This window comes from Oreochromis niloticus, linkage group LG13 (assembly GCF_001858045.2).
Source record: "Oreochromis niloticus isolate F11D_XX linkage group LG13, O_niloticus_UMD_NMBU, whole genome shotgun sequence".
Classification (NCBI taxonomy): Eukaryota; Metazoa; Chordata; class Actinopteri; order Cichliformes; family Cichlidae; genus Oreochromis; species Oreochromis niloticus.
In genome coordinates this window covers 14,393,190-14,405,817 of record NC_031978.2, presented here as the reverse complement: position 1 = coordinate 14,405,817, position 12,628 = coordinate 14,393,190, and the positions used below count along the sequence as shown (strand labels likewise).

Genomic DNA, 12,628 nt, shown 5'->3' with positions numbered 1-12,628 from the left:
TGCCAGCATAAAATGGATTTGTTTGACAGTATTCATTGGACTGAGCAATATTCAGAACAATGGTAAAGTCCAAGAAACTCAGTAAAGATCTAAGAAGGAGAATTGTAGATTTTTGCAAGTTGGGAAAGTCTCCCTCAGATGAGAGGAAATTGGTTAGACCAGTGGTTCCCAAACTTTTTTTGCCAGGCCCCCCTTTTTACAAGAAAAATGTTCGCGCCCCCCCACCACCTAAACCCCCACCCCCCCCACCCCCACCTAACCCCCCGCACAAACACATCCTCCAAACACACACACCCATATTTTGTTTACAAACTCCATTGCGGTTTATTTCACACCTCAAACATTTAGTAAACAATTAAGCAAATACAAGTAAATGGCAATAAATTACAGGTAGCCCCGTCAAAAACCTGTCCACAGTGTCCAAGCGCTCTTTTTTTCTTTTTTTTTCTTTTCATACCGCGCCCCCCTGCAATGGCTCTGCGCCCCCCCTAGGGGGCGGGCCCCACACTTTGGGAACCTCTGGGTTAGACTGTTCAGGAACAACCCAGGAACCACCAAAGTTCAAGCCATTCAATTTTCAAACCTAAGAAAACTGTACCCGCTGTCAAGCAATTCTACAACTTTACCTCAAATCAACAGCTAGAGTGTTGGAACGTGGGCACAATTTGGGGGTTCCAAAAGGACAATGATCCCAAATACACATCAAAACTGGTTTAGATTGAATATAGAATAGAATAGCGCTTAATAGTCATTGGAGATGGGTGCTCCACACCAACTGTGACGAAACAAAATAAAGGGAGTGCAGAATTATTAGGCAAATGAGTATTTTGTCCACATCATCCTCTTCATGCATGTTGTCTTACTCCAAGCTGTATAGGCTCGAAAGCCTACTACCAATTAAGCATATTAGGTGGTGTGCATCTCTGTAATGAGAAGGGGTGTGGTCTAATGACATCAACACCCTATATCAGGTGTGCATAATTATTAGGCAACTTCCTTTCCTTTGCCAAAATGGGTCAAAAGAAGGACTTGACAGGCTCAGAAAAGTCAAAAATAGTGAGATATCTTGCAGAGGGATGCAGCAGTCTTAAAATTGCAAAGCTTCTGGAGCGTGATCATCGAACAATCAAGCGTTTCATTCAAAATAGTCAACAGGGTCGCAAGAAGCGTATGGAAAAACCAAGGCGCAAAATAACTGCCCATGAACTGAGAAAAGTCAAGCGTGCAGCTGCCAAGATGCCACTTGCCACCAGTTTGGCCATATTTCAGAGCTGCAACATCACTGGAGTGCCCAAAAGCACAAGGTGTGCAATACTCAGAGACATGGCCAAGGTAGAAAAGGCTGAAAGACGACCACCACTGAACAAGACACACAAGCTGGAACGTCAAGACTGGGCCAAGAAATATCTCAAGACTGATTTTTCTAAGGTTTTATGGACTGATGAAATGAGAGTGAGTCTTGATGGGCCAGATGGATGGGCCCGTGGCTGGATTGGTAAAGGGCAGAGAGCTCCAGTCCGACTCAGACGCCAGCAAGGTGGAGGTGGAGTACTGGTTTGGGCTGGTATCATCAAAGATGAGCTTGTGGGGCCTTTTCGGGTTGAGGATGGAGTCAAGCTCAACTCCCAGTCCTACTGCCAGTTTCTGGAAGACACCTTCTTCAAGCAGTGGTACAGGAAGAAGTCTGCATCCTTCAAGAAAAACATGATTTTCATGCAGGACAATGCTCCATCACACGCGTCCAAGTACTCCACAGCGTGGCTGGCAAGAAAGGGTATAAAAGAAGAAAAACTAATGACATGGCCTCCTTGTTCACCTGATCTGAACCCCATTGAGAACCTGTGGTCCATCATCAAATGTGAGATTTACAAGGAGGGAAAACAGTACACCTCTCTGAACAGTGTCTGGGAGGCTGTGGTTGCTGCTGCACGCAATGTTGATGGTGAACAGATCAAAACACTGACAGAATCCATGGATGGCCTGCTTTTGAGTGTCCTTGCAAAGAAAGGTGGCTATATTGGTCGCTGATTTGTTTTTGTTTTGTTTTTGAATGTCAGAAATGTATATTTGTGAATGTGGAGATGTTATATTGGTTTCACTGGTAAAAATAAATAATTGAAATGGGTATATATTTGTTTTTTGTTAAGTTGCCTAATAATTATGCACAGTAATAGTCACCTGCACACACAGATATCCCCCTAAAATAGCTAAAACTAAAAACAAACTAAAAACTACTTCCAAAAACATTCAGCTTTGATATTAATGAGTTTTTTGGGGTTCATTGAGAACATGGTTGTTGTTGTTCAATAATAAAATTATTCCTCAAAAATACAACTTGCCTAATAATTCTGCACTCCCTGTAAAGCCAGTCAAATCATTATTCTGGCCTTCGCAAAGCCTACTAGCTTTGGCTGCTAAAAACATCTGGTTGAGGTGCAACGTCCTAAGGGACATTTAACCAGATATTAGACCAGCATAGGTGTTATGATGGTGCAGATGTTAATAATTAATATTAATAATAATTCAGTGTCCAACCTAACAACCCTCAGGTCAGTGGATCAGAGTTTAATGGCCCATGTAAATTTTTATTGGCTTTTGAAAAAAAGCTTTTATTTCTATATTTTTAAATAGGAATGCAGTTTAATTAACACAATATTTGATACTATTTCACTTTCCATGTGAAATGTTATGAAAGCTTTGACATTAATATGGTCTAATACAGTGGTTCTCAAACTGTGGTACGCATACCACTGGCGGTGGTAGCTAATAGCTAGTAATTCTGTTATTTTCTATTCTTTGTTTTGATTAAAGAATGTTAGCTACTGCTCACCGCTTGTCTGCAGGCTTTATTTAAATGGAAAACTTCCACAACACCCCTCAACATTCAAACACCTTTTAAATGTCCTCCTGAAAGCCTGAAGAGCTAATCTTGAAGACTGCTTAAAGAAGGAAATTTGGAGAAAGTTCATGCTGTGTTGAAGAGCAAAAGTGGTCATACTAAATATTGACTTTCATGCTCTTTGGAATTGTACTAACTCTTTATTAATTTATCTGTATTTCCTTTAATGTTTTATTTTCATTTATAGCTACATATTTCAATAAATGTCTGCATCTATTTCCCAAGCAAAACATAAGGAAGTGAATGATGGCTCAAGACTTTTGCACCGCGCCATATCACAGGATAAAGAATTTAGCTGACAAACCTGCTTTTTGACATTTAACTATTAAAGCTGTTTAATCCAATCTAATGCCATGACTTACCTTGGGTTTGTGTGCACTTTTGTTTTCGAAAAACATAACAAGCTAAAAGTGAAACGAATAATGCAGCTTGGTGAGCATGCTTGTGACTTAGTAAAGTAGTACATAGAGGTAGTGGGTAAAACCTGAACATAATCATCACATCAGTGTGTCCTACCTGGTGCACATAGGTTTAATGATTTATTAGACTGTGCTTGAAAATGTAGTGCTATTTAAAGAAAGTTACAAAAGGTTAAGCATTTAAGGTTTTTTCCTCAGCTCATTCACGCTGATTTTGATATCTTGTCATTATATATTTGAAGATAAAAAAAAGATTCTATAAGCAGCTTTAATCTTCTCTAAAAATCCAGATATTTTTCCCTTAAAACACATCTCACCATCTGTTGATGGAACAGAAATGAAAAACCCAATGTGTACTTTTAATCCATTCTAATTTAATTTAATAGACTACATGTATTGTTTCTATAAATCAACAATATTATTATTGTCACGATCAGCCAGTGGTTTCATGGTCTTAGAACAACCCCCAATCTCTTGTTAAATGTCCGGTGTGAGATGAGCCCCGCCCATTCCAGCATCACAGATCCCCAGCGTCAGATCAAGCCTATATAAAAGATGTACTCCACTTCAGCTGCACTAGATGAAAAGACCTGCCTGCAATATAAGTCTGTTTTACAAAACCTTCTGGGGGATTTAGCAGAAGCTTTTATTCTTGAAGGTTAGTGGATAAAGATTTTTTTTAGTACTCTTAAAACTATCTTATGTGAAAAACAGGGAATAAATATGTTCCCTTTATTTCTTTTACTGCTTGTTTGTCTTTTTAGTTTATATTAAAAAAAACAATGCATTTTTGGACTCTATTTTGTAATTGACAAAGAGGAAAGAAGCATAGATATCTTTGAAGGAAACTCTTCCAGTGAACAAAATGAAAAGCCTCAACTCTGTGCCGTGTTCTTGAATGGATGCAATTAATAGACTGCTGGAGCACAGCTTCCAAGCCTCCTGACAGAGCCCCGTTCAGACCATACCATCGACACCACAGCTCACTCTGATGGGTTGTTTTGTCTTCAACAGTGGAAATGGGACTTTGCCTGGAAGGAACCCTTATACTGTGCAGACCTCTGTGCCTCTAACAATCCTGGTGGGTATCCTTATTCTGCTAACACTGTTTGGCAATGTCATGGTAGTAATTGCTGTGATGACAAGCCGAGTCCTGAGAGCACCTCAGAACTTATTTTTAGTCTCTCTAGCATGTGCAGACATCCTGGTTGCCACTTTAGTGATGCCATTCTCTTTAGCGAACGAACTGATGGGTTATTGGTTCTTTGGGAAGGTATGGTGTGGAATCTACCTGGCTTTGGATGTTCTTTTCTGCACATCATCCATTGTTCATCTGTGTGCAATAAGCCTGGACAGATACTGGTCTGTCACACAAGCCATTGAGTATAACCTGAGAAGGACACCACTCAGGATTAAAGGCAAAGTCTGCTTAGTTTGGATACTGGCAGCTCTCATTTCATTTCCTCCGCTTATCACAGTGAAAAAGGACAAAGCAGACAGTCTTGAATGTGACATTAATGGTGAGAAATGGTACATCATATTCTCCAGTTGTGCCTCCTTCTTTGTACCCTGTGTCATTATGATTACGGTGTATGTTAGAATCTACCAGATTGCCAAGAAAAGAACAAGAGCCCCACCTGGAGAAAGGCAAAGACACAATGGGAACTCAGAAGACCCAAAGTTTGGTTTGGACACGCTGGAGAGAAAAGACAGAGAACAGAAGGAGGTGAGAGGAGAAGATGGTCAAGAGGCTAATGAGCTTGATGTGGAGGAAGAACCCTCCTCTTCCGATGGGAATGAAACAATCCTATGTTCACTTACAAAGAAGAAGGCTATGAAAACAGCAAAAGTGACTCAGGTGAATCCCGGAGAAAGCGCTTCAAAACCACAGCCGGAGTCCCACGAGAGAGGGAGAAGGTGGAAAGGAAGGCAGTACAGAGAGAGGCGCTTTACATTTGTTCTGGCTGTAGTCATGGGAGTGTTTGTTCTCTGCTGGTTCCCCTTTTTTTTCACGTACACGCTCACCGCTGTGTGTAACAAGTGCTGTGTGCCAGAGACCCTGTTCAAAATGTTCTTCTGGTTAGGTTACTGCAACAGCTCACTAAACCCCGTCATATATACTGTATTCAATAATGACTTCAGGAAATCCTTTAAAAAGATCCTTTGTAAAAGGGACAGAAGAGTGTAATAAATACTTTTATGCATTCATTTCAAACACAAAAGGTTGTTTGGTCATACATTTATCTGTAATTGTAACCTTTGAAAATATTAGACAATATTGAATATTTGAAAAAGAAAAGGGCATTTTTTCTGTTATATATTAATGTTTTATTGATACTAAGTGTTAGGTTTTGCAATATTAAATCATACTTAAATACATGATGTGCATTTGCTACACAGCTCGTATTATATTTGGACAACCTGTGAGTTAAGGCTTTGATATTGTGAAGTTGTATCAATGTTGATGATGCATTTTTTCTACATGTGTATGCTGGTATACAGTATTTAAACTGATATCCTGTGTTTGTTTTTAGCTTCAAAGTTAATAGCTTGTAGAAGACAGCAGAAGCATATTGCAACAGAGTCTGCTCAACATATGCAAAACTGTCCATGTTGGTAATACAAAGGCAGACATTAGGCTTAGACGTTACCACAATAAACATGCCACGGCTTCATCAAAGTGACTGTTCATGGAGTAGCTGAAGAAAATGATTACTAGTGATAATTATACATTACTGTAAATCCACAAGAATGTCAAAGGGATGTAAATAAGCATATGAGTATTATGTTTGAACCTTAGTGATGTGCTCACAACAGGCTGAAGAAATGCCTCATTGATGCACATAAGCTTCTCCGTCTATGCCACTTGAATTAAAAACATAAACACGTTTAAGAAATGTAGATAACTGTAAATGCTACAATTTTGCCAATAAAGAATTCATACTTTGTACAGTACAATCAATAGCAGCAAGTCATAATAACAAGTTGCACCCAAAGGATGCTATTCCCACAGCACCAACTATTCTAAAACAACAAATGCATGAATAAGACAATTATATGAAGAGAAAATGATGCCTGGGAGGTACGGTTGGCAAAACAATATCTAATTCAGTTCATTGTGAATTATAGTCCTTCATATCAGGATATCATTAAATCCTTCCCCTGAGTCAAACAGAAGTCACGGAGCAATAGAAATATGATTGGCTCCTGCAAACAGTGTGAGGTTAATATCCACACGTGCTTATCAATGTGTTGTTATCCTACGTGGTGTGTTATCACCATTCATTGTCTTGTCGCCATTTAACCACACTTTTCAGAACACTAAAACCTTTCTTTATAGTTCTAATTCCAAGCCACTATCAGCCTGTGAACCTGACATAAAGTAAATAAGCCATCCATAATTGTTTTAACTTAGCAAACATTTCCACCCACAGCCACCTCTCATACAACAGAGTGATTCCCATGGCTTGTTCTTTGGGACTCTGGTGTTTTGAGATTCCTGTGGTACACATGTGTGGGTTCAGCCATGTCTCAGAGTCTTAAAATACAGCATCCATTAGGAATGGCAAACTATCGACCTGACTGTCGAATGTTCCCACGAACAATTTGTCAAAAGGAATAAAAAAAACCCACTGTAATGGAAGCTTTGTGGTAATGAGGGTTTATTCGATATAAATCATAATTTCTAAAGGCTCTGCTATAACAGCCCTAATAAGACTAGATTGTCTTTTGAAACATTTTGACAGGTATCTGCTTGTATTAGTACTGTGCAATAAACATTAAACACTATCTAGTACTATAAAGTATTCAAAACAAATATTTCTACTGCCGCACATCAATATGGTTTGAACGATGAAACTGCAGTGATTGCCATCTGAATTCATCCTTTAATTAAAATGACAATTCTCCTGGAGTCTGCTGCTATGCTTGAGCAGCAGGATGCATAAATTACATTTTTAACACACTCACCAAGCAACAGAGAAATGAAATGCCAAGAGGCCCATAACATTACTAGGCCAAAAGATTAATGCAAAAGTAGAAGTCGTGAAGTATAACAAGAGTTATATGTAAATCACAAAAATACAGACAAATGTTGACTGCATCAAATATGGCTGGATGTTTTTTTAACGTGCTGTGGGACTGACGGTTGGTTAGATAAATAAGCACTTACATTAGCTAATCTCAGTGTATGCACACAGAAGACCACTTGCACGGTCTGCAGAGAGAATGATTTATTTCCCTCTCTACAGGCCATGGAGCATTGCGATTTATGCTTCTGACACCAGGGCTTATAAAACTATCCTTTATAAGCTGCTTCTGGCGAAAGTTCTTACAACTTTCACGCAGCTCTCTGCTCAGCTTCCATCATTTTATTCTAATTTCCCCCCACTTACAACTCAATAAGTACTCTTTAAAGCTGCTGGCCATATATCTCAAAGGGGTCTAACTTAGAGACAATTAAAGAGCACTGAGAAAAGTGTGCATCTTGGATAAACAAGGCAGAGTTGCACAGAGTCAGAGAAACATCAAGGCCACACTAACAAGTTTAAATCATAGCTGGTGATGAATAGAGTGTTTTTAATTGAATGTTGGGTCATTCATTATGGATTGAGCACAATGCATCATGCACACTGGGGCATATAATACTTCCTCCCCCCTGAATTGATAAGGATGCAAGACAATCAAATTAGATTCTCTGGGATGTAAGCAGCAGGAGCCTCCTGTTTAATTTGCCTCATGATCTCACTGTGCTCACATTGCATCCAAAATAAATATTTCAATCCCTAGTTTTCTGAATGTGTTTAATATATTTAATGATATTTCTAGCTGTCTAATTATGCAGAAGATGGCTACATTTTTCTTTGCGAGAAATAATAAAATGATAACCCAACATAGTAGGAGGAAAATCAAAAATATGGATGTTTCTGCAATAGCTTTGCAGCCCAGTGTTTTCTGTTTTCCAAGATTGGCGCAATTAGAGACTATTTTTGATCTCCAGAAGAAAACCCCAGGGAAAAGAGGACCTCAGCGAGGAATAAAGACAGCCAAAGTGCATGGATAATGTGAAGTTGAATAAATATTTCAAATATGGCAACAAATCAAAGTTCATTCTTTGGGTCGGCCAGCATAGTCTTTACTAATTCATGCTTTACTTTAATCATATTTACCTCCTCTTTGTATTGAGCTACAGCAGAAAATCCCTGCTTAATTATTCATCAAAACCATCAGCAAATTCAGTTAACACGAGTTTATTTCACAGTACCTGATGGTTAGATTGTATTTACACAAAATTTACCTTATGCAAGTGCTACTTGAATGAGAAATATAAAAGCAGTCCTGCTTTTAGCATTTATCTATTCAATTCAATTCAGTTTTATTTATATTACGCCAAAACACAACAACAGTTATCTCAAGGTCATTTATATTTTACAATAACACAAAGAAAACAGAGAAAACCCCAACAATCATGTGACCCCCTATGAGCTTTGGCGACAGTGGGAAGGAAAAACTCCCCTTTAACAGGATGAAACCTTCAATAGAACCAGGCTCAAGGAGTGGCCGCTATGTTATATATCTCTGCATAAATGCTAAAAGCAGAGCATAGGTGAACACTTACTGCCAACACAATATGATGAGTAGAACTGTAGTTATACAGTTTTACAGTTTGTAAATGAGTCAAATTTTTGGGTCAACTCTTTCTCTTTCTTGGATAATAAAGATCAACTTATTTTATTTTATGAACAACATGTGCTTGAAAGTACACTCTGAAGGAACTCTTCGGGTATGAGTATGTGTGTGAGAGAGGATAAGAAGGGCAAATTGATGGAAAAGGTTAAAAGTGAGCTGTTTGGGTCTTATTCATCTGACAAATTTGTGACGTTATAAATGAGAAATAATTTAATAAAAGTCTGAGTTTGAAAACAAGTTTGATTCTTTTTGTCGAGTCAAGCTGCTCTGCCCGCTGTGAAAGTGCCATCACCGTCTGTAGCAATCTGCAGCAAACCTTCATTGATACTGAGTGAAGCTCTTGCAAATTTCCTACTCCGGACATCATAATTCTTCCTGATGCATCTTGTCCTGTCTGTAGTATCGATTGTATTCAATCCTTGTCTAGCCTTCCCACCTCCCTCCTTGCACACTGTTTCCACCAGCACCATCATATGCTACCGGATGATGTCACCAATCAACTCCCGATCAAGCTTGCAATAATTTCTGTCCTCATCACTCAGACACCCAACAATTAATCTCTGAATATGCTTCCCCTTATCACACACCAACACACTGGCATAACAAGGTGGATAGATGTGTGGCTTTATAGGCTCACAACTCCAGCAAAGTGTCAGTCTCTGCTTTACGTCTTTTTAAAAGGCTCTAAGAAGCAAATTTACTGCTGATATACACTAACTGGCCACTTTATTAGTTACACCTTACCAGTACTTAACTGGACCCCCTCTTTGCCTTAAATCATTGTGGCACAGATTCAGCAAGGTGTTGTAAAGATTCATCAGGATATTTTTGTTAATTTTGAAATTACAGCATTGGGCAGTTGCTGGAAATTTGCTAACTGGACATCCATGCTACAAATTTCCCACATAATTTCCGCCACATCCTAAAGCTACTCTATTGGAGATCTGGTGACAGTGGAGGCCATTTGAGCAGTGTAAACAAATTGTCTTGTTCAGGAAACCTGTCTAAGATGATATGAGCATTGCGACATGGTGCATTATCCTGGTGGAAGCAGTCATTAGAAAATGAATACACTGTGGTCATAAAGTGATGGACATTGTCACAAACAATACACAGATATTCTTTGGTGTCAAGGCATTTTCACTCAGAAAACTAAAGCTCACTGGGTATTTTCTCTTTCAGACTATTCTCTGTAATCCTTAGAGATGGTTGTGTTGGAAAATCCCAGCAGATCAGCCTGTTTCTGAAACACTCAGCTCAGCTGTCTCGCAACGTTCTCTGTTCAAAGTCACTTAAATCACCCTTCTTCCCCATCCTGATGCTTGGTTTAAGTTTAGGAGTTACTTGATTGGCTGCCTAGGTAAAGAGCCATTGAGCGGGTGCGCCTAATTGTTTAGTCTAAGTAAGTAATTTAGTGTAAGTTACAGTATCTAATTGTGAAATAAAAACATGACAACATGCAGACAGAATGAAGGAAATATCAGACAATAAAAATAATTGCCAAGGATCTCTCTTAATATTTGAAAATTAGGTCCAAGTTAAATCCAGTTAAATATTAATTTAATTTACTCAAAGTATTTTAAAGATAAAGCAAGAATAAAGCAAAATTTAATTCCAATTAGCCTAAATGTTTTTCCAGATGCTTTTTTCAAAATGTAAAGTTTACATGAAAAACAATGAATCTCTTCAGCTGGATGTTGGAGTGGTCCTGCATGCCTCTTCCAGTTATGAAGGGCTGCTTTAATCTGTCTAAAAAGGACATCATTGCATAATTGCTGCATAACAACACATTTGTAGTAAGTTACTACCACTACAGTAATTTATTAATACCATGTGATGTGGAACCAAATGAGCTAGCCTACTGGTCCTCAGAGTACCTCCTGAGGATATCGAGATGAGTTTCATTCTCACTTCTGAAGCTTGGAACTCTTTCGCTAACTAAGTAGCTAGCTAAATACTGTGCGTAATGTAGCTCTTTGGCTACAGCCGAAGATTTATAATGGAATATTTTTAAGTGCAAATCTGATACAAATGGATAAACAAAATTATAGTTTCAGTTTGTAAAATGCATGCATGGCTAACTCCGTGAAAAAGCTTGTCTGTTTTTTTTTTTTTTTTTTTAATTAAAGGACAACATAATGTGCTATCTATATTAGATACAATAGTTCGTTAATGTTTATAAATATTTGCAATGCAAAGTATTGATTACAGAAAACTGTTTGGATAGTTAACATGGCAAAATTAGAAAAAAAAATTAACACACATTTATTTATTTATATGAAGTACAGTGTCTCATATTTTCAGGGCTCTTTAGTCTCTGAAAACGTTGCTTTGGCTTGTACAGCCTTAGAGTCTAATACAGTGTCTGTGGCCTGCAGTGTTGATAGCTGCTCTCCTTGATGGCAACAGTGGATCTCACAGGTATGTCTACAATAAACACACTGCCAGGCCTAGTACAGGTGGCATTAAGATAAGCATGAGAGCCACAACCTGGGTAGGTGGTACAGATTTATAGTATTCCTTTTTCTTTGTGAAATGTTTTGATTACTGGCCTCTTCTTTTGATGTTTTTTCCTAAAATGTGGCTGATAGCAAAATTGTAGAGACTGTTTATTGGCTTGCAACCTGAGTGGAACGGTGTGTTCCCTGTTTTTGTGCCACCAGGTATTATTGTTCACACACTAATGATAGGTTTTCTTATACCACAATTTATTAATACGTTTGCAGTCTGGTTAATGCAAACAGGAATTTGGCTTTCTTCTACCCGGAAGGCAGTGTGTCTGATACAAATGGCAGATTATCTACACAGATCAGTGATAGGTTTCCAGATACAAATTTCTAGTTTAATTGAATACCCAAAATTGGGACTTCCTTCCTTGGCTCTTTTGTGAATATTCCTTATGTCTGTCTGTACACATTAGCTGATAAATCCAATTTATGCACTTTAATTTGGATATATGTTTGAACTGAGTTTGAGGTTTGAGATATTTTTCTGTATTTTTAGCTGACATCTACATCTAGTAGAGCTAAACATTAAAAACATATAAGGTGGAACATCACTAGCACCACAAACTGAAGCACCACTCACTGCATGCTTTTGCAAACTTTATTTCTCATAAGATATCAACTATTTGGTAACATTTTTTAACAAAGTATTTTATCTGTGTTTTAAAATGATGTGGTAAACTGTGTAAACCTTTGCCTGCGAGGAAGCAGTACACAACCCATAATAATAAGCCCCCACAGTAATGCAATTTAGGAAGACTAATGAGCCAAACTAATTTCCATGTCCACAAACATAATTGCATTTGCAAGTCCCAAATTTGAGATTGTAGATTTGGACTAGCCTGTTGAAGAAATTGTGAACAATAAATACAGTATAATATATGTCTAGCTGTTCAAAAACAGCATGTTGTTATTCAATTCTTGGTTGAAAGAAAAACTATACAAACGAGTAAGCATTAATTTAATTAGGTGGCTAGACTATGGAACCGACACATAGACATGCAAGAGTAAAGATCATTGATTATGAGTTTTACACTATGAAGTTGTGTAACTTTCAAGTTAGAATCCGACAACCTCCTATGAGCGGGTTGGCGACAGTGGGATGGAAAAACTCCCAT

The 12,628-nt window shown here is 38.2% G+C and overlaps 1 protein-coding gene across 1 annotated transcript; it reads left to right on the top strand.

The window, feature by feature from the left end:
• The first annotated feature begins 3,911 nt into the window (after nt 1–3,911).
• LOC100701604 (alpha-2A adrenergic receptor-like) lies at nt 3,912–9,310 on the top strand. The gene has a single exon (XM_005474235.2). It carries the CDS (start codon nt 4,310–4,312, stop codon nt 5,504–5,506), a length of 1,197 nt encoding a protein of 398 aa, XP_005474292.1. The 5' UTR covers nt 3,912–4,309; the 3' UTR covers nt 5,507–9,310.
• The last annotated feature ends 3,318 nt before the right edge of the window (nt 9,311–12,628 follow it).